The 27,267-nt window shown below is 44.8% G+C and overlaps 1 protein-coding gene across 3 annotated transcripts in view; it reads right to left on the reverse strand.

Annotated features, from left to right (window-relative positions):
* The window catches only part of TUT4 (terminal uridylyl transferase 4), a 108,447-nt gene that overhangs the window by 12,694 nt on the left and 68,486 nt on the right, over positions 1–27,267 (reverse strand). For 2 of the 3 annotated variants that reach the window (XM_068238976.1, XM_068238979.1), the window contains 17 exons: positions 26,637–26,763; positions 25,441–25,560; positions 22,832–23,032; positions 21,721–21,895; positions 19,151–19,767; positions 17,951–18,101; positions 15,497–15,583; positions 14,536–14,639; positions 13,735–13,792; positions 12,620–12,723; positions 11,511–11,600; positions 9,753–9,866; positions 8,650–8,727; positions 7,244–7,421; positions 7,077–7,124; positions 2,718–2,800; positions 2,027–2,181 (listed from right to left, as the gene is read on the reverse strand). In XM_068238976.1, the coding sequence (XP_068095077.1) occupies positions 2,027–2,181; positions 2,718–2,800; positions 7,077–7,124; positions 7,244–7,421; positions 8,650–8,727; positions 9,753–9,866; positions 11,511–11,600; positions 12,620–12,723; positions 13,735–13,792; positions 14,536–14,639; positions 15,497–15,583; positions 17,951–18,101; positions 19,151–19,767; positions 21,721–21,895; positions 22,832–23,032; positions 25,441–25,560; positions 26,637–26,763 (2,490 nt within the window). The remainder of the gene's footprint in view (positions 1–2,026; positions 2,182–2,717; positions 2,801–7,076; positions 7,125–7,243; positions 7,422–8,649; positions 8,728–9,752; positions 9,867–11,510; positions 11,601–12,619; positions 12,724–13,734; positions 13,793–14,535; positions 14,640–15,496; positions 15,584–17,950; positions 18,102–19,150; positions 19,768–21,720; positions 21,896–22,831; positions 23,033–25,440; positions 25,561–26,636; positions 26,764–27,267) is intronic. The other variant, XM_068238977.1, reaches the window with a different exon arrangement.

The raw sequence follows: 27,267 nt of genomic DNA on the forward strand, positions 1-27,267 counted from the left end.
TTGTCACTACAGGGCCTCTTTAAAGGACTTACGAGCTGAAGCAACAAAAAAAAGTTAATTACCTTAGCTGAATGTCAGACCTCAGGGCAGACGATCAGTGCCTCCCCTGCTATTTTCAGACCTTCTGTTATGTTAATCCAGCTATCATTAGCGGCCCCGACCCGGGCCAGGGTCGCGTTAGCTCATGATGATTAGAATCGCCACTTTAAAACTCCTCTGCCTGCGCAGTACTGCGGCTGCGCAGGATTACAGCGCTGGAAGCGCACATCGTCGCTCGGTATACTGTTATACGTCATGTGGGCGTCACCACATGACAGCCCACATGACTGACTGCACTTCGAGCTGGCCGCACCCCCTCAGCACAGAATACCAGCGCTGAGCAAGGGAGGACGTTACCTAGCTACAGGATTTGTTTACTGCAGATTTGAATAAAATAACGTACTCTGCAAATCAACAGCAAACAAACCCTGTAGCTAGGTAACGTCCTCCCTCGCTCAGCGCTGGTATTCTGTGCTGAGGGGGCGCGGCCAGCTCGAAGTGCAGTCAGTCATGTGGGCTGTCATGTGGTGACGCCCACATGACGTATAACAGTATACCGAGCGACGATGTGCTCTCCCAGCGCTGTAATCCTGCGCAGCTGCAGTACTGCGCAGGCAGAGGAGTTTTAAAGTGGCGATTCTAATCGTCATGAGCTAACGCGACCCTGGCACGGGTCAGGGCCACTAATAATAGCTGGATTAAAATAACAGAGAGTCTAAAAATGGCAAGGGAGGCACTGATCGTCTGCCCTGAGGTTTGACATTCAGCTAAGGTAATTAACTTTTTTTTGTTGCTTCAGCTCGTAAATCTGGAAAGCATTGAGCTGTATCTGTGAGAATACTCCCATACAGGTGTCCAGTCAGCAACCATTTGTGATTACATTGCCATGACTGCTAGAAGCAGCAAGACAAGGAAACCACACCTCCAAGCATCAGTTTTCACACTCCTGTTTGAGTTCTTACAGCCCAACTTAAACCCATAACTGAATGTGGCAGACTTTGAAAGCCAATGTGTTTATTAGTGTAAATTAAATATTTCCTTTGGAACTGAACTTTTCAGTTAAAAAATCCCATCCAGAACTACTTTAAAGCGAACCTGAACTCAGAACTTCCTCTCTACTCTAAAAACATTTATTTGTCTTAAAGTGAATGGGAACCGCGTTTTGAAAAAAAATGAAGCAAATACTTACCTAAGGAGAGGGAAGGCTCTGGGTCGTATAGAGCCTTCCGTCTCCTCTCTCGGTGCTCTCTATCCTGTGCTGGCTCCCCCCCGTTTCAATCCTCCGCCAAAAGGGTATTTGGAAGTCTTCGGGAGCCGTGTCCTCCCGAAGATGTGTGGCTCCATACTGCACAGGCGTCAGCGTGCAAGAGAGCGTGCTTGTGCAGGTGCAGTACAGGGCCGCCCTTCTTCAGGAGCACTCGGGCTCTCTGAAGACGTCTGAAGCCTCCTTCGGCCGGGTAAAGCAGTATTTCACTAAATTAGACAAATACTGCTACCGGGCGAGCCAGCACTGGATCGAGGGGACCAGGAGAGGAGCCGGAAGGCTCTACAGGACCCAGAGCCTTCCCTCTCCTTGGGTAAGTATCTGTCTCATTTTTTTAAATGCGGTTCCCATTCACTTTAAAGCTGATGCAAATCCTGCAATAAAGCTGAAGTGTGTCTTCTTCCTGTTTTCATGGAAGCAGACATATCAACATCCTGTGTTTACAAATTAGCTGCTCAGCCGAGACAGCCAGCTGACACAGCTGAGAGGTCAAATAACAGTTGTGATTAGTCACAGATAAAGGAGAATTAGGCTAAACTCTGAATAGATACAGGATGGATTTCTTGGTTTTCCTTCGGTCCCATGCAAGAGTTCAGGTCCACGTTATCGAAGAGAAAGTGCAAACACGTGCATGGCCTACAATCTCACCGGCCTGCACAGACCGGCAGGCATAAAGAATGGTGTTTATCGGAAGCCCAGGGCGGGCCCTGACTCTGTACTTACACTGTCTGAGGCTGCCACACTACAGAAGGTTGCTCATACCTCCTGCGTTTGGGACAATCTTTCATGTAATGGCCGATCTTCCCACACACGCGGCAACATCGGTCGTTCGGAGCCAGCTCCCCATCTGTCAGCACCTTGGAATCGAAGAAGTACTCCTGTGGATAAAAAATATCAAGTAAATAATGGAGACAACCAAACTCTAATTGCGCTAATCGCGGTAAAAACACCCACGCAAAACGGTTTTGCTATTTTTAAGTGTGAATGGGCCCTTAGGGAAAACTCAAATCAATCGCTACTATCTCAGCTGCACTTGCAAGTGTGAGTTTAGTGAGATGCAGTAGGAATGATCTGTAGCATGTAGGGGAGGGTTGACATGATTACATCATCACATAGTGCCTGGCTCTACAAGCATTCAAGGGGGCGTGTCTTAGACCAGGCGTTAATAACTGCTAATACACACTTTAAGAACTACTCTTTTCACTCAAGATACTTTGCATATTTCTTTTGCTACGGAGCCCAGACAGATATGTGGAAGAAGCTAGACACTGTGCTGTCTGTATAACTAAGTCACCCAATATAATGCCATAGCACTTTTTTGCTTTTTTATAACTCTACTTAGGAGTATCTTGACACAATAAAACTAATAAAGAGAATAATCAGCTGACGTGATCACTATAAGACCTAAGCTTACCGCTTCATGCATAAGTGGCGGGTAGAACGGGGTCCCGAAAAGCTTCCTTCCATTAATGAACGCCTTCATGATAAAATTCGTCACTGAGAGAAAGAAACAGCAACGGTTATTACTTTCTTTAAAGGACACCTGAGGCGAAAATAACCTAATGAAATAAACGATTGTATCTTCCTCCTTTTCCTAAAAATGACTTTTTAAGATATTCCACAGTTTTATTGTTTCAATCTACCTTTTAAGTTTTTACTGTTTTATATTTTTTGCTCAATGACACATTCAACGAAGTATGCCAGAGCTAAAAAATCTATGAACTATTGACCCTTTTTATCGCTTGCCTGCTGTCAGAAGCCATTTTCTGCTAGGAAAGTGTTTTATAGTTGGAATTTGTTATCAGTGAGGGTCACAGTGTAATCACTTCCTGTCTGAGTCAGGACTGAGTCAGCCACTTACATACCTGATATTTAACTCTTTCAGGCAGAGAAAGAAAAAAAGGAACACAGCATAGTTATTAGTGTGCTAGGCACTGTACATACCCATGTCTATCTCATCATGTCACATGTCACCTCGGGTATCCTTTAACAATAGAGTAATTCATATATCATAGTTTAATTTCCTATGGCGTACTATAAAGCCTCGCTTCCACCTGTGTGAATGTGGCCGTGTTTTCAGCAATGTGCAGTGAAGAAACGGCTGTTACTTTGTAATGTGCTAGTTTTTTATTCTACTGGCTTCGCCACTAAATCCATTGCAAAAACTATGTGAAACCCCCCTTCCCCAAATGAGCCATGATTTTACCTCTGTTATATACACTAGTAGAGTGTACAAGACTGTGGTCAGAGGTGGTTTGTCTTCAAGCTACCAAACTAAATTCTATGGTAATATAAAAGCTTGAATAAAAGTTGCTAATACTCTTCTTAAAGACTACGTGAGACGAGAGAAAGAAGTTAAAGGGGCACTACAGCGAAAAACTGTAAAATTTAAAATATGTGCAAACATATACACATAAGAAGTACAAAATGAGCCATAAATTACTTTCCTCCTATGTTGTTGTCACAGTAGGCAGTAGAAATCTAACAGAAGTGACAGGTTTTGAAATAGTCCATCTCTTCAGAGGGGATTCTCAGCAAAGCTTTTATTCATATAAAGATATTCCCGAAAAAGGATTTAAACAATGATGCTGGCCAGCTTCCCTGCTCCCTACACAGTTTTGTGGCAGTTGGACAGAGCAACTGCCATTCACTAAGTGCTTTTGAAAATAAATATATCCCTGAGAATCCCCTATAAAGAGATGGACTAGTCCAAAACCTGTCACATCTGTCAGATTTCTACTACTTACTGTAAGTGACAGAAACATAGGAGAAAAGTAATTTATGGCTCATTTTACTCTGGAAAAAAATGTACTTCTTATTTGTATATGTCTGCACATATTTTAAATTGTACAGTTTTTTTGCTGTAGTGCCCCTTTAAGTTTCACTTACCAGGGGCTTTTTCCAGCCGCATACACGCAAAAACGGCCTGGGAAATTTGGACGCAGGGTGAAGCCAAAAAACGGTTCACCCTGCTCCTGCAAAAGTCCCGGTGGCGTTAATTACTATTCCCCCTGAGGCCAACATGGACTAAGGGGAAAGACGTCATTCAGAATTACGCTGTTTTTAAAGTAATTTGGGCGCCGTCTCTTGAAGGTGCCTGTATTGCTGTCTAAGCGCCGATTTCTTAATTTACCTTATGGCTTAAGTTCTGATGGACACCGCCACCGGCGTACCTACCGGGGATGCGACCCCCTCAGCCGCAGGGGGGCCCGGGGCTGCTCTGGGGCCCGCTCACTGTGCGTGGGGGGAGCGCTGCTCTGGACCCCCCAGCAAGGTGCTCAACTGGCCGCAGCGTCTAATAGACGGCTGCGCCAGTTCATTCCCCGCAGCCCTGCTCCAGCAGCCTGCATAGTCTCCGGCAGGCAGAGCAGGGCTACGGCAAGATGGCCACCGAAGAAGCCCTACACTGGAGACTATTTGTGTCTCTAGTACAGGGCTTCGGCAGCCATCTTGCCGTAGCCCTGCACTCTGCCTGTCAGCGCGGGAGATGTGCTGCAGGAGGACTCGGGGAGCTGCGAGCCAGATGCCGGGAGAGGAGAAGACTTCTGTCAGGTAAGTGAATTGTTTTTTTTTTCACAGGTGCATTTTTTTTTCTAGTGTCTGCTGCCTACATTGTGATTTTCTGGTGTCTGCTGCACACATTACGATTTTCTGGTCACTGCTGCACACATTATGATTTTCTGGTGTCTGCTGCCCACATTACGATTTTCAGGTGTCTGCTGCCCACATTACGATTTTCAGGTGTCTGCTGCCTACATTATGATTTTCTGGTGTCTGCTGCCCACATAACGATTTTCAGGTGTCTGCTGCCCACATTACGATTTTCAGGTGTCTGCTGCCCACATTACGATTTTCAGGTGTCTGCTGCCCACATTACGATTTTCTGGTGACTGCTGCCCACATTACGATTTTCAGGTGTCTGCTGCCCACATTACGATTTTCAGGTGTCTGCTGCCCACATTACGATTTTCTGGTCACTGCTGCCCACATTGCGATTTTCTGGTGACTGCTGCCCACATTAGGATTTTCTGGTGTCTGCTGCCCACATTACGATTTTCTGGTCACTGCTGCCCACATTGCGATTTTCTGGTGTCTGCTGCCCACATTGCGATTTTCTGGTGTCTGCTGCCCACATTACGATTTTCAGGTGTCTGCTGCCCACATTACGATTTTCTGGTCACTGCTGCCCTCATTGCGATTTTCTGGTCACTGCTGCCCACATTGCGATTTTCAGGTGTCTGCTGCCCACATTACGATTTTCAGGTGTCTGCTGCCCATATTATGATTTTCTGGTGTCTGCTGCCCACATTACGATTTTCAGGTGCCTGCTGCCCACATTACGATTTTCAGGTGTCTGCTGCCCACATTACGATTTTCTGGTCACTGCTGCCCACATTACGATTTTCTGGTCACTGCTGCCCTCATTGCGATTTTCTGGTCTATGCTGCCCACATTACGATTTTCAGGTGTCTGCTGCCCATATTATGATTTTCTGGTGTCTGCTGCCCACATTACGATTTTCAGGTGCCTGCTGCCCACATTACGATTTTCAGGTGTCTGCTGCCCACATTATGATTTTCTGGTGTCTGCTGCCCACATTGCGATTTTCAGGTGTCTGCTGCCCACATTGCGATTTTCAGGTGTCTGCTGCCCACATTGCGATTTTCAGGTGTCTGCTGCCCACATTACGATTTTCTGGTGTCTGCTGCCCACATTACGATTTTCTGGTGACTGCTGCCCACATTACGATTTTCTGGTGACTGCTGCCCACATTGCGATTTTCTGGTGACTGCTGCCCACATTGCGATTTTCTGGTGACTGCTGCCCACATTGCGATTTTCTGGTGACTGCTGCCCACATTGCGATTTTCTGGTGACTGCTGCCCACATAAGGATTTTCTGGTGTGTGCTGCCCACATTATGATATTATGGTGACTGACCGCTGCCCACATTAGGATTTTCTGGTGAACTCTGCCCACATTACGATTTTCTGGCCCACATTACGATTTTCTGGTGAACACTGCCCACGTTACGATTGTCTGGTGAATGCTGTCCACGTTACGATTTTCTGGTGAATGCTGTCCACGTTACGATTTTCTGGTGAACGCTGCCCACATTACGATTTTCTGGCCCACATTACGATTTTCTGGTGAACACTGCCCATGTTACGATTGTCTGGTGAATGCTGTCCATGTTACAATTTTCTGGTGAACGCTGCCCACATTACGATTTTCTGGTGAACTCTGCCCACATTACGATTTTCTGTCCCACATTACGATATTCTGGTGAACGCTGCCCACATTATGATTGTCTGGTGAATGCTGTCCACGTTACAATTTTCTGGTGACTGCTGCTCACGTTACGATTTTCTGGTGACTGGTGCCCACATTACGATTTTCTGGTGAACTCTGCCCACATTACGATTTTCTGGTGAACTCTGCCCACATTACGATTTTCTGGCCCACATTACGATTGTCTGGTAAAATGCTGCCCACTTTACAATTAATTTACAGTGAAACGCTGCCCCATTACGATTATTTGGCACCTATGGGGGGGGCCCCATCCAAATATTCGCAGGGGGGCCCAGTGATTTCTAGTTACGCCCCTGGACACCGCCCAGCGAAAAGAAACTTTATTTTAAGATCTGTAAGCCTACGTGTGTTTTTATTTTAAGTCAATAAACACTAATAAAGTTATTGTTAAAAAAAAAAAAAAGAACAATAGCAGCAATGCAACATGACATCAGAAAGTCACAAAGGGCAGATCATACTTACTTTTCCTAGAGACTCCGGCTCCCAGGTTGTGATTGAGGTCAAAAGGATCTGCAAGATTCAGAGAAAAGCGCACAGGTGACTCTCCTATTCCAGGACTTTAAACATTCATGTTTATATTTCAATATCGAGCTCACTGACAGTAACGCAGCTGCAGCACACATACGCACCTTCAATTGCTATACACTTAGAAGTCCACTGCTTCTCGAACGTGGTCAGTAACTTCTTCTGTCTGATGCTAATGACATATTCTTTAAAGTCGAACTCCTCCGTATAAAATCGCAGAAAGCCCAGCAAGAGCTCTCCCACCGATTCCTTGTTCTTTCCCATAGATGGAAACCGAATTCTCTGTAAGAAGAGACGATTACGTGAATCCACACACCTTGCCTTAAAGAGAACCTGACATGGCATAATTTAGTAATAAAAAACATGCTATCTGATCCGGGGGACAAGTCAGATAAGGAAGAGTCCACTACCGCCTCTCCCTAACTCCCCCCCCCCCCCCCCCCCCCCCGAATCCTGTAATGGCTTACATTGGTTTTCAGGGGTCAGAACACTGCAGACAGTGCTCTGCACACACATCCGAGAAGCACGGAGCTCAGAAAGGCGGGGAATAGGCGGCAAAAGGACCAATGAGAGGAGGGAAGGGGCACTGCGGACGCCCAGAGTGGGTGTTTTGCAGGAGTGCCTCTTTCCCTCGAGACTGCCAACAAGCTGCATGTCTGCAATTTTGGGGGGGTCGCAGCACGGAGCTTAAGGCTGAGGGGGCACAGAGACATGGCATAGAGCAGAGAACATGCCTGCGTTTCCCATATGCCCCCCCCCCCCGAATCTGCCTCGGGTACACTTTAAGGCAATTCTACAATTCATTTCCAACATATTACGCAGCGCAGTACACAAGATGGGGAGACATTACAACGTTAAACAATGTTGCACAGTGACATTACAGTTATGTAACAATTAACCACTTAAGTCTATCTGGACGGATATATAAATCAACATAAATAGTTACCTAAGGGTCTGAACTTTTTAAATATACATGTCAAGAGAGTATCTTATTATATTTTTTTAAAATTATACGTTTGTAAATGGTGATGGACGCAAATTGAAAAAATGCACCTTTATTTCTAAATAAAATATGGGCGCCATAAATTGTGATAGGGACATCATTTAAACAGTGTAATAACCGGGACAAATGGGCAAATAAAATACATGAGTTTTTATTACGGTAGCATGTATTCATTTTAAATTATAATGGCCAAAAACAGACAGAATGATTTTTTTTTCCATTTCTTTCTTAATCTTCCTGTTAAAATGGATTTAGAAAAAAATAATTCTTAGCAAAATGTACCAACCAAAGAAAGCCTAATTAGTGGCGGAAAAAACAAGCTATAGATCAATTAATTGTGATAAGTAGCGATAAAGTTATTGGCGAATGAACTTTGCACGGATGCATACGATTTTCGACACTGTAAGCTGAAGAGTTAACAATGGTGTACAGACTGCAGTGTAGGGATAAATATAGCAGACGGGTCTCTTTAGAAAACTATCCACAGACTTGTGATAAAATACTCACCAGTTCCTCGGTGTTATCAAAGAAGAAGGCGTTCCAGCCGTCCACCATTCTCTGCGGTGTAACCTGCCCGTCATATATCTAGAGATGACACAAAGGAATAGTTCAGTTTTCCATGAAGACAGCAAATCCAATGACACGTTTCTTTTGATTGATAAGATTATTGGTAATGAGATATCATTTCAGGGACTTTAGGCTTATAAATTCAACAGTGAGTCATATTGTCCACAGTTCCACCCGTCACTATTAGGACCAGTTTCAACTACGAACGACTATGCAGTGTTTCCCTGCATCTGTGCGCTGCCTATTCCATCAATAGCATGCCAAACGCAAGGGTCACATGGACGATTGCTGGGCAGCTGACAACGGCCGCAGTGCTCATCGTTTAAAGAGAAACCATGACCAAGGGTTGAACTTCATCCCAATCAGTAGCTGATACCCCCTTTCCCATGAGAAATCTTTACCTTTTCTCAAACGGATCATCAGGGGTCGCTGTATGACTGATTATGTGTTGAAACCCCTCCCACAGTGTGATGTCAGGACCATAATGCTGACATCACACTGTGGGAAAAAACAGCTGTTTCCAACTGCCAAAAAAGCAAGCAGCATCTCCTTCCACTGACATCGCCTGCCAGCAGTAAAAATGTCAACATGTGATAAATGTAAGAATGTAAATCAGGGAGAGGAAAGATTTTACAATGGGCAAACACTGACTAAATAATTTATACATAATTATTGTAAAAATGAAGCACTTTTGTTCATTAGGTTATATTCACTGGAGTTCCTCTTTAAGCGCTACCTATTTAAATGAATGGGCGGTGCAGTCGTTTGCGCAAATGCCACGTGTTGATCCCTATTTATCCAGCTGTTTTAGGCAATCCTTGATTCCAGAGTTGTTTACTTCCATGTGGGGGCGAATAATGGCAATCGCTGCTGAAAGCTGCCATATGCCTTACTGCATGTCTGCAAATAAGCATTTGACCTAGACGCTGCAGAACGCCAGAGTAAATAGGCCCTAAATTATATGTATGGAAGTGAACGGGAGGGGGGGCCGGTACTCTGCATTTGTAAGTATAGTCCTGTCTATGTCATCTCTCTCTCCTTACCTCTTGTAGCACCGGTATGACGGGTGGGTTCCTCTGCTGCAGGAAGTACAATACCATGAGTATATAAGCGTAAGAAGACAGGCTCCCTCTCGAAGCGTCTCCAATGTCACAACGCTGATGAAAAAAAAACACACAGCTCAGTAAAAAGGGTATCAGTATTCATCCGAAGCATAAATGGCTTTCTAATATCTGTACAGTAATCACTCATGAACCGATACCAGAAATGATGACATGATTATATCGGGCAACTGTTACTTAAAGCACACCTGACCCCAAGGCAAAGGTTGTTTGTTCCTCTTTTCATTCCCCCGTAGTTCCCGTAATCAATCTTTGAAAAATGTGACTTATAGCTTAAAGTGGATCCAAGATAAAGTTTTACTCATTGCAGAATTGTGCCCCTTACATACAGTTTATAGGGCATTCCTCTAACCAAATACTTTTGTGTTTTAATACCCTAATTCCCTATAAACTAAACACGCCTCTCCCTCAGCTCCTCCAGCGCCTGGGCACTCTGAGACCCATGTAGCAAGGGCTTATGGGAGATCAGTCTGGGCAGGAGGAGGTTACTTGCCAGAGATTTCAGAGGCAAGGGGCAGAGAGAGGAGGAGAAGGGAGTGGAGTTTTTACAGGCTGAAGGGAGGAGTTGCAGAGCAGCATGCCTGTGTGTAATGATGAAAAGCAGAATATGGCTGCTCTCATTGTATCACAGGTAGAAGTAATCATATACTGTTGAAGCGGTTTGCAGCTAGATTTGCTATGTAAACGATCTAAACTTTAGATAAGATAAATAGACAAGTTACTTGTTATAGTTAGTTTTTCATCTCGGATCCGCTTTAAGTCACATTTTCTGACAAGAAGAGGCGGGCTTGCAGCTAACACTTGAGGAAGGGTCTGGTGACCCGTAACATGTATGTGTCAAAGCTCTGAATAAACAAACGCAAGTTTGAAGCCCGTGGAGTGCCTTGTCCTCATTGTTGTTGGATCTAATGTGGCAGGAGTGGTGAACCTGCTGGACGAGTGCACCGGCAAGCTACCCCATCCAGGTTAGCAATACTAAAGGAGCTCATAGGTGAATATTGAAGGGCTTGCAGCTATGTTCCCTCCTATGATCCTCCAATTCCATTCTCTTCCCTGCAGCATTCACTCCTCTTAAGAGGAGGGTTTAGGAGGGTGATGGGCGGGAACATAGCTGTAAGCCCACCTCCTCCTGTCTGAAAATTTTACTTAAGCTATAAATCATATTTTTCGAACAGTGATTACAGGAACCAGGGGAACTAGGAGGGGAACGGACAATACACAGGGGTATGTGGACTTGTCAAGAACATACTCCTGTGCTTACATTAGGTAGCTTTTCATTGGGTCAGATAACCTTTAAAACTTAAAACTGCAACTGAAGTACTAACAAAAAAACAAAAAAAACATGACATTCTTGCCTCAGACAGTAGTGGGAAGATTTTGGTTAGTCCATATTCATCCCGGATCCTCTTACAGCCACAAATCTAATGTAAGGACCCACTTTACTTATTTGACACAGCGCAAGTCCCATGGGTTTCTTCAGGCCATGCTCCTGCATCTGTACTGGGCATGTGCAAAAAAAGATTACACGTGCCCAGTAGAATGAAGCTGCTTATGAACAGCTGGAGGTTGTGGGAAACCACAGGACCCTACAGAGGCTTCCACTGCTGAAGTAGGGAGTTTTTTTAACACTTCAGTTATTGTTTAAGCCATATATGCATTTATGACAAATGAAGGACTTACCTTGGCAAAGAACTTGACAGCATATCCCAGGTATTTTACCCGCGGGTCTATGGCAGCGTATGTCGCCAGCATCCTCGTATTATGCTGCGCCTAAAAAACACAAAACACATTGGATTCACCAAATATATATATTGTGTGAAGTATGTTAGAGAACTAAAAGATAAGAAGAAAGCGGGCGCACGGGACTGATGCCGTGGCCTATAGGTGTGCTGTGTCACCAAATGAAGAGGTTAAAGGGGCAGTATGGCAAAATAATAGCATTTCAGTTGAAGTGGATCCAAGATGACCTTGTACTCATTGCATAATTGTGTTTATTATATAGTATTCATATAGTTTATAGGGCATTCCTCAAGACAAATACTTTTTTTTTGTTTTAATACTCTAATTCCCTATAAACTAAACAAGCCTCGCCCACAGCTCCTCCAGCGCCTAGGCACTCTGAGATCCATGCAGCAAGGGCTTATGGGAGCTCAGTCTGGGCAGGAGGAGGAGGAGGTTACTAGTCAGAGATTTCAGAGGCAGAGGGGAGGAGGAGAGGGGAGTCGATTTTTCACAGGCAGAGGGCTGGAGATGCAGAGCTGCTTGCCTGTATGTAATGATGACAAGCAGAACATGGCTGCTCTCATTGTATCACAGGAATAAATAATCCTATACTGTTGAAGCTGTTTGCAGCTAGATTTGACGTGTAAACTATCTAAACTCTAGATTAGATATATAGACAAGTTACTTGTTATAGTTCGTTTTTCATCTCAGATCCGCTTTAAATAAATAATTAATATCTGCCAAAGGTCTGATTGTAAAAAAAACGAAATGGTTTCTAAGGTAATCAGGAGAGAGACACACTACATATCATAGATCTGTGCAGAACGTCAGTTGTTATCTTAGTGACGTGGCAGAAAGACAGCTCATCCATATGTGGGGGAAGGACAGTGGAAATAGCAGCTATGAGTGTTTTTGTTCTTCCTCTCCGCGGCTGAGGTATGAATGGTGACATATTCCAGCTCTCAGGGCTCCCGTTACACACGCTGACGTTTGTTGTCGCTACGAGGTTCTGTGAGGTTGGCAGGCTCTGCTGTGGGCAGCTCAAGAGGGAATCTCGCCAGACTTACCAGCGTGTTGTACAGGCTGATGTCTCCCTCCATCCCGCTCTCCCGGTGCTCAAACTTCACAATCGGCACCTTGGCTGTGGTGATCGGAAGAATGTTCCGTAATCCTGAGAAAACAAAAAGGTAAATTTTCTCGATATTTGGATCCTAGTGATTATATACAATAGAAAAATATGAGATATAGACTATAAGAAGAGTATGAGACCTGACCCTTTTCCTAGTGCGACATCATAAATGTCACGTTACAAAGACTTCCAAGGACCACTATAACAAAAAAATGTATACAAAAAATATACATCTGATCCAGAATAAAATGCTGTCCCTTACAGTATGTAGTTAAAATCAGACAGATCTGTGAGGTTTTGGACTAGTCCATTTCCTCATGGGGTATTCTCATGGTTTTCTTTATTTTTCAAAACCACTTACTGAAATGGCAGTTTCTCAGTTCAACTGCCAAAACAGTGTGCACACGAATAGGGAGGCTGGCTGACATATTTGCACAGATCCCTGCTAGGGAGTGCTTTTGTAAGAAATATAGGAAATGCTAAAAATCTCCCATGAGTAGATTGACTAGTCCAAAACCTGTCAGATTTTTACTGCTTCCTCTAATGCTGGGAATACACGGCTTGATTCTGTGCCATTTAGATGGCTTGATAGATATTTTCCGACATGTCAGATCTCCGGCCCGATCGTTTCGCCGCTCGATTCTCCATGGAGGACAAAGTGAAAAGATAAGAAAACTGACAGGAAGATACGAGAATCGCCTGCAGAATCGGGCGCAGAAAACGATCGGGCGCGGAATCGAGCGGCAAAATCGAGCCGTGTATGCCCAGCATAAGTGACAGCAACATAGCAAAAAAAAAAAAAAAAAAAAAAGTAATTTATAATGTGTTGTACTTTGGGAGAAAGCAATAATAATCTCTTCACTTCCTGTCCCGAAGAGTGTTAACAAGAACAGGAAGTATGCTGCAATCTCCTCAAGAGGGACACAGAAAGCAATAATAACCAGATTAATATTTTAACCCTTTCCCATTCTAATAATAGCTTTGGCTGAAGCTCCATTGTGACAGGGAAAGAAAAAGAAATATAATTGAGTGATAAACTATTAAAAACATTACCTGGATGTCTTTTGAGAATCTTCGCCAGACTTTCAATAATGTCTTTGCAGTTAAGTTTCTAAAAAAAAGGGAATATCATTGGATGTTTATACTGAAATGAAACCACAAGTAATCAGTTATTCCGATCCTACACAGCACACCAAGTGAGATAATGTACTCAGGGTGTGCCTGTACTGCACAAATAACAGTAATGTTCAGGAGAAGCGTGGTGCGATGATTGGCTAGATAAAGATTTTGTGAATCAAAAGGAAGCAGAGGGTGAGAGGGATACGGAGGCTGCCATATTATTTCTTTTAAACGGTACCAGTTGCCTGGCAGTCTTTCTGGCAGTAGAGTCTGAATCGCACCTGGAGAATCCATTTCAAAATTGACATGCTAACATTCAAATCCCTACACAACCCAGGCCCCGGATACCTGAGGGATTTATTACAACTGCGTCTCACCTTCCACCACCTCAGATCAAAAGGATCCAATAACTTGACTCCCCCCCCCCCCCCCCCCCCCCAGAGTTCAATTAAAAACATTTGGAGCCAGAACGTTTTGTCATGCTGCTCCTACCCTTTGGAATGCCTTGCCAAACTTAATCAAGACAGCTCCAACCCAGGACATCTTTGATTAAAAGCTGAAAAGCCACCTGAGACAAGCTTATGCACTTGGGTCCTAAGGGAGAAAAGTGCTTTACAAATGTTTTGTTGTTGTTGCTGACATCATTGGGAGGGCGTGGCTACACACATACAACATACATATGTCGCTACGGTGCCTCTAAGTAAACCAGGCTTGAAACCGTGAATGTGATCTTACCTCTGCATTCTCGTGACCTTCCAGCGTCATACAGATGTCAAGGTCGCTGTCCCGAAATCCAAATCCATTCTTAGATGATCCGAATAGGCACAGCCTAGCGTTACCTACATGAACAGCCAACAGGCTTATCATTAAACTAAAACCAAGACTTGAACAAGGCGAGCTCGGAAATGTACCAATCAGATGCAGCAACTGCATCCGATTGGACCATTCCCAAGCAACATAAATGTGAATAAACTTAGCATAAAATTTGCATCATCTCAGAATTTTTAGCCATTGGCTGTCCCTAATTATCCTGGGGTGTTCAGGATTACATTCCCCTTTCCCAATCAATGCACCTGACCTTAGCTCCACCCCTTTCCCTCGCTATGTCCCTGACATTAGCTCCACCCCTTTCTCTCTACATCCCTGACCTTAGCTCAACCCCTTTCCCTCGCTATGTCCCTGACATTAGCTCCACCCCTTTCTCTCTACATCCCTGACCTTAGCTCAACCCCTTTCCCTTGCTATGTCCCTGACATTAGCTCCACCCCTTTCTCTCTACATCCCTGACCTTAGCTCAACCCCTTTCCCTCGCTATGTCCCTGACATTAGCTCCACCCCTTTCTCTCTACATCCCTGACCTTAGCTCAACCCCTTTCCCTCGCTATGTCCCTGACATTAGCTCCACCCCTTTCTCTCTACATCCCTGACCTTAGCTCAACCCCTTTCCCTCGCTATGTCCCTGACATTAGCTCCACCCCTTTCTCTCTACATCCCTGACTTTGGCTCCACCCCCTTTCCCTCTCTAGGTCTTTGACCTTAGCCCAACCCCTTTCACTGCTCCTGATCTTAGCTCCACCCCTTTCCCTCTCTATGCCCCTGACCTTAGCTCCATCCCCTTTCCCTCTCTATGCCCCTGACCTTAGCTCCACTCCCTATGTATAACATATTCACAAGTTAAAGCTGCCACAGTACTTACCATTGAATTCTTTACGAATAAACCTCTCCAGATAAATTAGGATCTGCTCTCGATTTTGCTGCTCAATAGGATTAGGAGATAGCTCATCTACAGAGGCAAAAATAAATAAATAAATAAAAAAAGATCATAAACAAAAGTTTAACACCGCAATGTTAGCCCTGTCCCTGAAATTGCTGAAAAAAGGTTTTATTTCAAGATCATTATTAGAAGATGGTTCTTCCCCACCAATTGTGCAAACAACTATTACTATTATAAAAGCGGTATTGTCACCATAAAAATCAAATTTCAACAGCAACTGGTCTGAGTGTATTAAGTGATAAAGATGCGAATCCTGCATTCAAAACTTGCAAAACTTTTTCTGCTGTTATGGTTTGTAGTTATTACATACTTTAGGAGCACTGGCCCTAGTGCTAAACAGTGCCAAAGAGTTGAATGCCGGGAGTTCTTATTATCTATAATATATTCCTCCTCTTCCATTTATTTGCCTAGTTGCTCATCAGAAACACCCTCTTGTTACTTGTGTTTACAAGCAAGGCTGAGGTGACTCAGTGATTGGATGTGTAAATAGAAAAAAAGACAGTGCAGTTGTTAGTATACACCTCAGTGGGAGTGTCTGAAGACTCTGGGAGGAGAGCAGCTAATGAATACACAATGAGCAAGAGAAGGGAGGGGGGGGGGGGGGGGGGGGGGAACAAGAGTCAGGGAGGATATGATGTCAGCATTAGCTTGGCAAGATGGCCACTGCCTAGAATAGGATTTTCTGCTTTTCCTTTATAAAATTCACAGGAATCATTACGTGGATAGCACAATACATCTATTATGTAAGTAGAAGTGTTTTTTATTTCTAGGTTAGCATGGGTGTCACTTGTTCTTTAAGCATTTTTACAACACTGAGGCTGGAGACACACCGGAGAACATTTTTTGAGTCGTTTTTGATTTTCAAAAACCGCTCCCATTGACTTGCATTAAATTCGAGCTAAATTCACAGAAAAATTATAAATCTCTATTCTAAAAATCGCGACCGTAGCCATTTTGCCATGATTTTATTGCAAGCCAATGTAAGCATTTTTTTAAAAAACCACCAGAATAATGTTCTCTGGTGTGACAGGGCCCTGAAATGTTTTGCACGGTGCTTTATATTGCACTAAAGAACTCAAGCCATTCATTGTCCAACAGTCCAACCTGATGCCACAGTCCAGAGCATTAAGAGCCATTTAATTTGGCCCTCAGGTGGTTTCCACACTTTGCATTATGTTTGGCCCGCTATAGACCACCAGGGAAGCTATATTGGAGGTGAAGCCCTAGCACAAAAGGGAAGCAATATGGGGAAGGTAGGGGGAAACCACTAAACACTAGGGAACTGTATAGAGGAGGGTGGGGGCCTCTAGACACCAGGGAACTGTATAGGGGAGGGTGGGGGCCTCTAGACACCAGGGAACTGTATAGGGGAGGGTGGGGGCCTCTAGACACCAGGGAACTGTATAGGGGAAGAATGACCAATAGGTACCAGGGAACTGTATAGGGGAGGGAGTAGGGCCGCTAGACACCGGGAAACTGTATAGGGGTTGGAGGGGAGCCATTAGAAACCAGGGGTCTTTATAGGGGAGGAAGGTGGCCAGTAGACATTGAGTTGTACAATTTCGCCCCACTTTGCATTTGAGTTTGACACCCCTGGTCTAGAGCCAACATGAGAGATGCCAATACAACTATCAGTACATTTTAGTGTGTGGGAGGAAGCATGTGCAAACATACAAACTTCAAGTAGATCAACTGGTCAAGAATAGAACGCAGGACTCTAGAACTGCAAGGCAAGAGTGTCAGTCGCTCCCAGGCAGAACCCATTCACTCCACTGTTGTTGAATGAGACTCTATTGTCTCTGAAGCTGTTAATCTAGTAAGGCTCGGTTCACATTAGGCTGTTTTCAGCCTACGTTCCGTTCCGATGAGCGGAACGCAGCAGCCGTACCAATGCTTTCCCTATGGGAAAGTTCACATTGCTACGTTCCGCTGCGTTCCGTTCCCTGCGTTCCGCTCATCGGAGCGAACGTTCCCGACATGTCGGGACCTTGCGTTCTCGATCCGCTCACGTAGCGGAACGCAAGCGTACGGGTGGTTGCGTCCTAATGTGAACCCAGCCTAACCTGCTTATCTTGTTCTTACTTGTATTCATTCCCCCTGGGGATAGAAAAGAGATTACAAGAAAAATGTACCCCCCCCCCCTTCAAGAATATTTTAAAAATATGAACGTCATAATGTCTCTATTCAATGCCACAACTAACAACACTTGAGCGGGTTTTCCTTCAAAGCCGTACTCCGGGAGAGGTTCTTCGCTCTGCAACCATCAGAGATGTCTCTGTTCACTTCCTGTTGTGATGTCAGAACAGGAAGTGGGGTAGTATCTCTTCAGTCATGGAAAAAGAAGGGAGAATAGGAGCAAAGGATGGAACAACCTACCGAAACAACATCTGCACACTCTGTCCAGTATATCCCGGAATTTGGGGGTCATGGGGGGCAGTGGCTTCAAGTCAATCTTCTTGAAATCTTCAGGACAGTCGTCCCGGGAGTGTCCATCCCGTTTGCAAATGCTGCACACTATGGTGGGAGGCTGTACAGACAAAAAAAGGCATTTTAAGAAGGATTTCTAACTTCTGAAATAACTAATACATCAATAATGCATAATACATAATTGGAACGAGAAATTTTCTGTTTGTTATTTTAAATAAAGCTTTGAAAGGGGGGAAAAAAGTAAAGAGAGTTAAGTACGGCTGGAATTTCACGATTGTACCATATCCGTTGCTGTGCTTTCAAATAAAGCTTTAAAAGTGAAAACAAAACAAAACAAAAAAAACACTTTCTGATAAAATGTAAGTGTCATGACCACCTGAAGACTGGGAGGTTGTAGCTATTAAATTGAACCCACAGTGAAAATAAACTGATGAGAAAAACCATTGTATTTACCCTTCTACTCCTAAAAATGACTTTTTAAGCATCCCAGAGTCTTCTTTTATATTTAATTATTTACAAAGTACTGTAGGTTGAATGTTTTGCTGTCTCTAATCAGTGGCAGCCTATTAAGTGTCTAAGAGTTTGAAAAAGGTCAATAGTTCATGTATTTCATCTCCCTCTGCTCTCAGAAGTTGTATTCTGCCAGGACAACTTTTATGGCTGTAATTTGTTTGTCAGTGATGTGTACTATATTCCCGACAAGACAGAAGCTGTCACTTCCATGCCAAGAAATTAACTCTTTCAGGCAGCAAAAATAAAACAAGTAAAACAACCTGGATATTAATATGTTTTGTACTGTACATACGCATGTTTATCTCATAGTATTGCCTTGGGTACCCTTTAATAATGGCTAGAATTTCATGGTTGTACAATGTCTGTTGTTGTGCTTTCAAATAAAGCTTTAAAAGACACTTTCTGAAGACTGGGAGGCTTGAGCTATGAAGTATAAATAAAGGTGCAAAAAAACCTGGAGAAAAAGTGATGCACCTGCCTAAAGTCACCAATAAGATTTCCTGATTTATGTAACAGGTCAAACCTGATTGGTTACTCTGAGCAACTCCTCCTCTTTATCATCAGTTGTATTTCTAACTGTCCCAATACCTGCCCCCAGCTGTCAACTTGTGAAATGCAGCACATGCAAATTCTTACCTTCCCGGAAGTCAATATAAACTTATTGAAGATGTAATACATCTCGCCCTCATGGAGGATTCCTTCATTCTGCAAAGTTTCCTGTTGATGATTCGAGGTAGCGGAAATGTCAGAACCGGATTCCTCCACGGAATCGTCTGCTTCTGACAAGCACATTACTTCAGTAGTATCAGTGGCAGAGTCTCGCTCAGTACAGTCCCTGCTGCCTCCTGCACCGGGGGGCTCAGATGTTTGCTCTGTCTCCGATAAAGGGAGTTCATTTGTTTTGCGGAGATTTTGGGCGGAAATAGACTCCTCGCTCTGTGCGCACAGTCTATGAGCGGGTTCTGCGGGACCCTCCGAGACATCGCTCCCCTCACCCTCCAGCCTTAGAACAGATCCTTCTTCTTCTACCCCCTCCTGATTACTGCTGGCATCCTCTCCTGGGACACCCCCAGTATCTCCAGGGCTGGATGAGTTCAGACTCTCCCTCTTCTTCTTATCGCCTGCATTGAGTTTATCTTTGCTCTGTGGACAGGCAAAGTATTTGTAAGCGGCGCGGAACCTCTCCAGAATGTATTCGTACACCATCTGACTGTTCAGGCTCCTGGCAACATTCCTCTTCAGGGCAAAGGGATCTGATAAAAAAGCACAATATATTAACCTCGACTGTTACTCGGCAAATGACTATGATGTCGTTGCATAAAAAGAAAAACAAAGTGAAAGTTTTAAAGTAACCCTGTGACCTTTTGCACAAGTTAGGACTTAAAGGGATACTGTAGGGGGGTCGGGGGAAAATGAGCTGAACTTACCCGGGGCTTCTAATGGTCCCCCGCAGACATCCTGTGCCCGCGCAGCCACTCACCGATGCTCTGGCCCCGCCTCCGGTTCACTTCTGGAATTTCTGACTTTAAAGTCAGAAAACCACTGCGCCTGCGTTGCCGTGTCCTCGATCCCGCTGATGTCATCAAGAGCGCACAGCGCAGGCCCAGTATGGTCTGTGTCTGCGCAGTACACTCCTGGTGACATCAGCGGGAGCGAGGACACGGCAATGCAGGCGCAGTGGTTTTCTGACTTTAAAGTCAGAAATTCCAGAAGTGAACTGGAGGCGGGGCCGGAGCATCGGTGAGTGGCTGCGCCGGCACAGGATGTCTGCGGGGGACCATTAGAAGCCCTGGGTAAGTTCAGCTCATTTTCCCCCGACCTCCCTACAGTATCCCTTTAAGTTGATTTTGTTATTTTGGAGATCCTCAGTCACTTTAAGATCACTTACTGATAAGTAGGGATGATCAATGCGATGCAAGTATTTCCAAGTTCATGCATGATTATGCAAATTTGTATGCAGTTGAAAAATCGACCAATAAAGTCCCATCAAGGTTTAATGTGATTTGTCCATCTTCAAGCTGCATATATTTGCATAAAAATGTACAAAACTCCCGCATGAATTAGGGAAATATTTGCATCTCAATCATCCCTACTGATCAGTTGCATCACAGAAAGAAATGTCTGCCTTCTCCAATGCAGGGAACACACGAAGCAACTACCAGTTCGATTGATGGGAATCAGACGATTACGGTATTTCCAACCTGTCTGATCTGCTTATGATCAATCGATCGATTTTGCAAAGTTATAAACGGAAAATCGTTCCCTTTATCGGCCGGGATCAGTTTCGACATGCATACATGATACAAGTTCCCATCAGATTACCCGTCGATCGGACGGGAAATTGCATCGTGTGTTCCCAGCATTAACCTTTTAGCAGCCAATTTATTTAGAGGCTTGAGAGTGATCCAGGCGAGTTTATTTTAGCACATTTTTTATTTCTTATTTGTTACATTTGCCCGCTACTAATTAGTACTGCTGTCATGTGTATTTATGGCCACTTGTCACTAGGGGGCAGTGTGAGACAATAACAGAGGACTTCTGCTTTCAGTTTCTATATTTTCTGCTAGTAGGGAGACATCAAAGCATTCCAAGAATTTACAGCACGACGAGTTCTGCCGACTGAGGTCAAAAGCAGAGCAAATGAGATAACTCTATTGAAGCTGCTAATGGGATAAGCAACTCTAAAAACTTTAAATTACTGTAACAGATTTGATAAGAGAAGACAGAAAAAAAAACAAAAAACATTTAGTTGCTTTGACCAGATCTGGTGGTCAAGTATTGCTTGGAAGAAACCAATCAATAAGTGTTTTACTGGATAAAGCAGTGAACGATGGTTGTCATGCACTTGCCACTCTATCTGGATAAAGCAGTGAACGATGGTTGTCATGCACTTGCCACTCTATCTGGATAAAGCAGTGAACGATGGTTGTCATGCACTTGCCACTCTATCTGGATAAAGCAGTGAACGATGGTTGTCATGCACTTGCCACTCTATCTGGATAAAGCAGTGAACGATGGTTGTCATGCACTTGCCACTCTATCTGGATAAAGCAGTGAACGATGGTTGTCATGCACTTGCCACTCTATGTGGACGTAGAAAGGACCAATCGATGTCATGCGACTGAAAGCAGGAAGTTCCCAGGAACAAAAGATCAGGCTGAAAGTGCAACATCTAAAAGGAACCAACAATGGCGGCACAATCTCACCTTCGATAGCAATTCGTCTCCTTGGCCAGTTCTTGGCTTCTCTGGTTAGCGGGCCGTGCACTCGTATGCTAATGACGTATTCCTCCATCGCAAATTCCAGCGTGTAGAACCTCAACAATTCCAGCCAGAGTTCCCCGAGGGAGAGGTTATGAGGACGCTCAAACACCAGGTGGCACTGTCCAAAGGGCAACAGCATGTTATGAGGATAAAATACACAACAAGACTCCCTCCATAAAATGAGCATTTTACAGCAACTCTGAAAGATTCTGAATCTCCCACTCATAAAGTGGCTCTGAAGCCATTTTCAAAACTTGCTTTTACCCGTTATTTATCTTAAAGAGGAACTCCAGTGAAAATTATGTAGTAAAAAAAGTGCTTAATTTTTTATTATAATTATGTATAAATGATTTAGTCAGTGTTTGCTCGTTGTAAAATCTTTCCTCTCCCAGATTCACATTCTGACATGTATTACATGGTGACATTGTTACTGTGGGCAGGTTATGTAGCTGCTCCTAGCTGTTCTGGCTGTTACAGACAGCTGTAAACAGCTAATTCCTGTCTGTAAACATTGTTACATTGTGGCAGTTTGCCCAGAGTACCGCGGTACTCAGAGCTTCTTGTGGGAGGGGTTTCACCACAAAATAAGTCATACAGCGCACCCTGATGGTCTGTTTGTGAAAATCATTATATTTCTCATGTAAAAGGGGGTATCAGCTACTGATTGGGATAAAGTTCAATTCTAGGTTGGAGTTTCTCTTTAAAGAGAACCTGAACTGAAAATTAAAAGTCAAAATAAGCACAAGTGGGCGATGTTACAGTTTAACAGTGTGCTGACCAGGAAGCTGTTATGGGGTAATGGCCATTTTCAAAATGGAGGACGGAGAATTCCATTTATCACAGTGGACAAACAAGACGCAGGAGTGGAGAAAGAGATTGAGGAGTAGACTACACGGGAGGTAATAATGATGTGTTTAACGTCAACAAAACTTACCAGGCTCGGTTCAAACTGGCACCTATAGGCATTGACATGTTTACCTAGCGTTTCAAAACTGGCATTTATACACAAGAAAACGTTACAGAAATGTGTTTGATTATATTTTTTTTTAAATACCTTGCCGCTCTTGTATTTGTGCTTCTTGTTTTCCATGTCAGCTGCAGCCGCTCTGCGGTGGTTCTGCTCGACTCTCCCTCTTCCGTCCGCCCCCGAGTTCTTATCATTGCTGCCTGGTGTGTATTCCCATTCCAGATACTTCTCACCGGACACGCCCTTCAGATGATAGTCATCCAGCCTTTTCGATTCAAAGCCTTCTTCCTGTTGCCCAAACACCAGATACAAGAAAATGGGAAACAATTATAGTGTAGGTCAGGGTCGTAACTAGAATTAATAGGGAACCCTTTAAAAATGATAGCATGGTGCCGCCTTTGTCCCCGAACCCCCTGCGGGTCACGTGATCGGGAGCCAGCGAATGGCAGCAGAGAGTGTTCTGCTGTGAAGCAGAGCCTGGAAGCAGCAAATCATTACACACACACCTGCACACGGCTTTTGTGAGTGAATGGGGAGGTTTCTTTGCTAATTGGCTGCACTTGCGTTAGGGAGCGGGAGGAGGAGGGGCCTCCAAAGCCTCTGGGCCCCCCTGCGATGGCGGGAGTCGCAGGGGTGATTGCTACGCCCATGGCATGGGTTATGGAGACAAAACGTAACTGCTGAATGAACAGAGGCACTGCCCATATAAAGGTCATCTACTGGCTGGAACACTGGACTATTATAGTGTCTGTGTACTTCTGATTCCATTTACTAAATACAGATATCCAAAATACCTTTCTCAGCCTCGCTTAGTTTTCTGATTGGTGTGTTCCCGAATGTGGCTCAGGGTGACTTTGAAGCGCAATAAGCGGTAAACCCAAGCGACGCTCCTGGAGACCGCCAGGCGGGGGATGTAAAGCAGTGCGTTATAGGACTCACCTCCCCGGGATCCGACCACATGCAGCCCGTCTTTATCATGTCCTCCTAGATGACCCATCTCTATGATGAGAGCGCCGTCTGTCACATGACAACAGATGATGCTCTTAACTTAGAGATGGAGCGCCCCCAGGAGGAGAGGATGAAGATGTGCAGAATATGGCCGGATCCCAGGGAGGTGAGTTCTTTAACACTCCACTACACTCTCTGCATAGGAGGCACCCTGTTTATCTATACTGGAGGGGGAAAGCACTCTGGCTACCTATAATGGGGGAACCTCTCTGGCTACCTATACTGGGGGAACCTCTCTGGCTACCTATACTGGGGGAACCTCTCTGGCTACCTATACTGGGGGAACCTCTCCGGCTACCTATATTGAGGGAACCTCTCTGTTTACATATACTGGTGGAACCTCTCTGGGTACCTATACTGGGGGAACCTCTCTGGGTACCTATACCGAGGGAACCTCTCTGGGTACCTATACTGGGGGAACCTCTCTGGGTACCTATACCGAGGGAACCTCTCTGGGTACCTATACTGGGGGAACCTCTCTGGGTACCTATACCGAGGGAACCTCTCTGGCTAACTATACTGGGGGAACCTCTCTGGGTACCTATAATGGGAGGACCTCTCTGGTTACCTATACTGGGAGAACCTCTCTGGCTACCTATAATGGGAGAACCTCTCTGGTTACCTATACTGGGGGAACCTCTCTGGCTACCTATACTGGGGGAACCTCTCTGTTTACCTATACTGGGGGAACCTCTCTGGGTACCTATACTGGGGGAACCTCTCTGGGTACCTATACTGGGGGAACCTCTCTGGGTACCTATACTGGGGGAACCTCCCTGGTTACCTATACTGGGGGGACCACTCTGGCTACCTATACTGGGGGGACCACTCTGGCTACCTATACTGGGGGGACCACTCTGGCTACCTATACTGGGGGGACCACTCTGGCTACCTATACTGGGGGGACCACTCTGGCTACCTATACTGGGGGGATCACTCTGGCTACCTATACTGGGGGGACCACTCTGGCTACCTATACTGGCGGGACCACTCTGGCTACCTATACTGGGGGGACCACTCTGGCTACCTATACTGGGGGGACCACTCTGGCTACCTATACTGGGGGGACCACTCTGGCTACCTATACTGGGGGGACCACTCTGGCTACCTATACTGGGGGGACCACTCTGGCTACCTATACTGGGGGGACCACTCTGGCTACCTATACTGGGGGGACCACTCTGGCTACCTATACTGGGGGGACCACTCTGGCTACCTATACTGGGGGGACCACTCTGGCTACCTATACTGGCGGAACCTCTTTGGCTGCCTATACAGGTGCATATTATTTTGGCGCCGCTCAGTTCAGCACGGTAAGAGCCGAATGACGGCTCTCACCGCTAAACTCCGAGGCGGCGTTAAATACTATTCCCCCTCCAAGTTGCGAGATATAATTCGGGGGCTGGCAGCCTGTTGGGGGGGGGGGGTTCACGTGCAGCAAGCGGTCCTGATGCCCACTGATCCCCCCCCCCCCCCCCCCGGTTCTTGTCCGTCTTGTTATCTTGTAAAGGCCGCCCAGGCTACTTCCGGGTCGGCCAGGGTCAGTGAGCAGTACGCAGGCTCTGCCCGGAGATGCTTGTCCTTCAGTATAAGTAGGTAGACCCCTGTGCAGAGAGCGCAGCAGAGCTTTAAAAATGAACAGGCTTGAAAAAGGCGTAAGAAAATGAATAGAGGGGAGAATTACTTACCCCGGAGCCCAGATATGTGGGAAGGATCGGCGGCTGTCTTCTTTGGAGGAAAAACACCACCATTAAGGCAAACGAGTAGGCGGGGATCCCACCCTCGGCTTGGCAGTCTATGTGACACAGCTAGAAAACATAAAGAGGACAATGATTAGGGGACAAATAGCAGTGATCACAGACACTGCATCAGGCGGTCTCTGATTGGCCATTCACACTCTGTGTGCCATTTCACTTGTGCAGGAAATAACATTTGCATTTTTTTTCGAGTTTTTTTATGTGCATTTTTTATTTATTTATTCTTAGATCAACAAAACTTTTGCGCATTTTTAATCTGCTGTTATGCAAATCTTCAATTAGTGATTCTTCTGTGAATACCAATAAAGCTAATTTACATGAACATGTACCTAATTAACTTAAAAATCGTGCTAGATTTTCGTGAAAAAAAAATGATTTTTACGCTATATTTTTTTTGCGCTGCCACTGAGTAGCATTGAAATGTGAATCATACATCATACAGGGAAAAAAAAGTCAGACATGCCGTCTGAATTTAAGATGCAAAAAAAATCGCTCACTGGTTTCAGCATTGGAACCACTTCCTATATCTATATATTGCTGAACATTGGTATGTAGCCCCGCCTACCAGTGATGTCACAACCGTTTAGCTATGCAGAATTCTTCTCCCAGAGTATTCTGGGAAACCAGATATTTTTTCTACTGGCTTCAGCATTACAGGGAACCCGAGGTGAGAGGGATATGGAGGCTGCCATATATATTTCCTTTTCAACAATACCAGTTGCCTGGCTGTCCCCTGATCCTGTGTATTACTTTTAGCCGCAGACCCTGAACAAGCATGCAGCAGATCAGGTACTCTGACTCAGCTGACTCAGGTTTTACTAGATTAGCCATATGCTGGTTCCAGGGTTTTGACAGTACTTATGCCAGAGGATCAACAGGGTGGCCAGGTAACTGTCATTCTTTACAAGGAAATAAATATGGAAGCCTCCATATGCCTCTTACCTCGGGTTCCCTTTAAGGGGAAACAAATATTCCGCATTGATGCGCCTGCCAGCAGTAAAGATGTCGCCTCCTGTGATTAATTTCAGAATGTAAATTAAAATCTGGCATCTGTACATATGTTTAGATATTAATGGTCATCTAATGTCTGAGCCTACAGGGCCACATCTGCAATAAGCATTCCTTACCCGGGCCCAATAGCGGAACGCCAAGACCAAAGGGACGAGTGCGTGCTCCAGTCTGCCGACCGCTGCCAGGAGCTCGGTGGTAAGGCACGCTGTGTCATTTCCTGCGCTCACTTTGCATGCTATCCCGCTGTAAAGAAACATCAAACAAGAATCACAAATCATGTGGCAACGGGATGTGCTTTTTAAAGCGGTATTGTCACCATAAAAAACAAATTTCAACAGCAACTGGTCTGAGTGTATTAAGTGCTAAAGATGCTAATCCTGCATTCAAAACTTGCAAAACTTTTTCTGCTGTTACGGTTTGGAGTTATCACATACTTTAGGAACACTGGCCCTTTAGTAGTCAGTGCCAAACAGTTGCATGCTGGGGGTTCTTTTTATCTATAATATATTCCTCCTTTTCCATTTATTTCCCTGCCTAGCTGCTTTTCTGAAACACGGTCCCCTGCTCACTTGTGTTTATAAGCAAAGCTGAGGTGACTAAAAAAAAGACAGTGCAGTTCCTAGTATACACCTCAGTGGGAGTGTCTGAAGACTCTGGGAGGAGGGCAGCTAATGAATACACAATGAGCAAGAGAAGGGAGGGGAGGAAACAAGAGTCAGGGAGGATATGATGTCAGCATTAGCTTGG

Source organism: Hyperolius riggenbachi, chromosome 6 (assembly GCF_040937935.1).
Source record: "Hyperolius riggenbachi isolate aHypRig1 chromosome 6, aHypRig1.pri, whole genome shotgun sequence".
NCBI lineage: Eukaryota > Metazoa > Chordata > Amphibia > Anura > Hyperoliidae > Hyperolius > Hyperolius riggenbachi.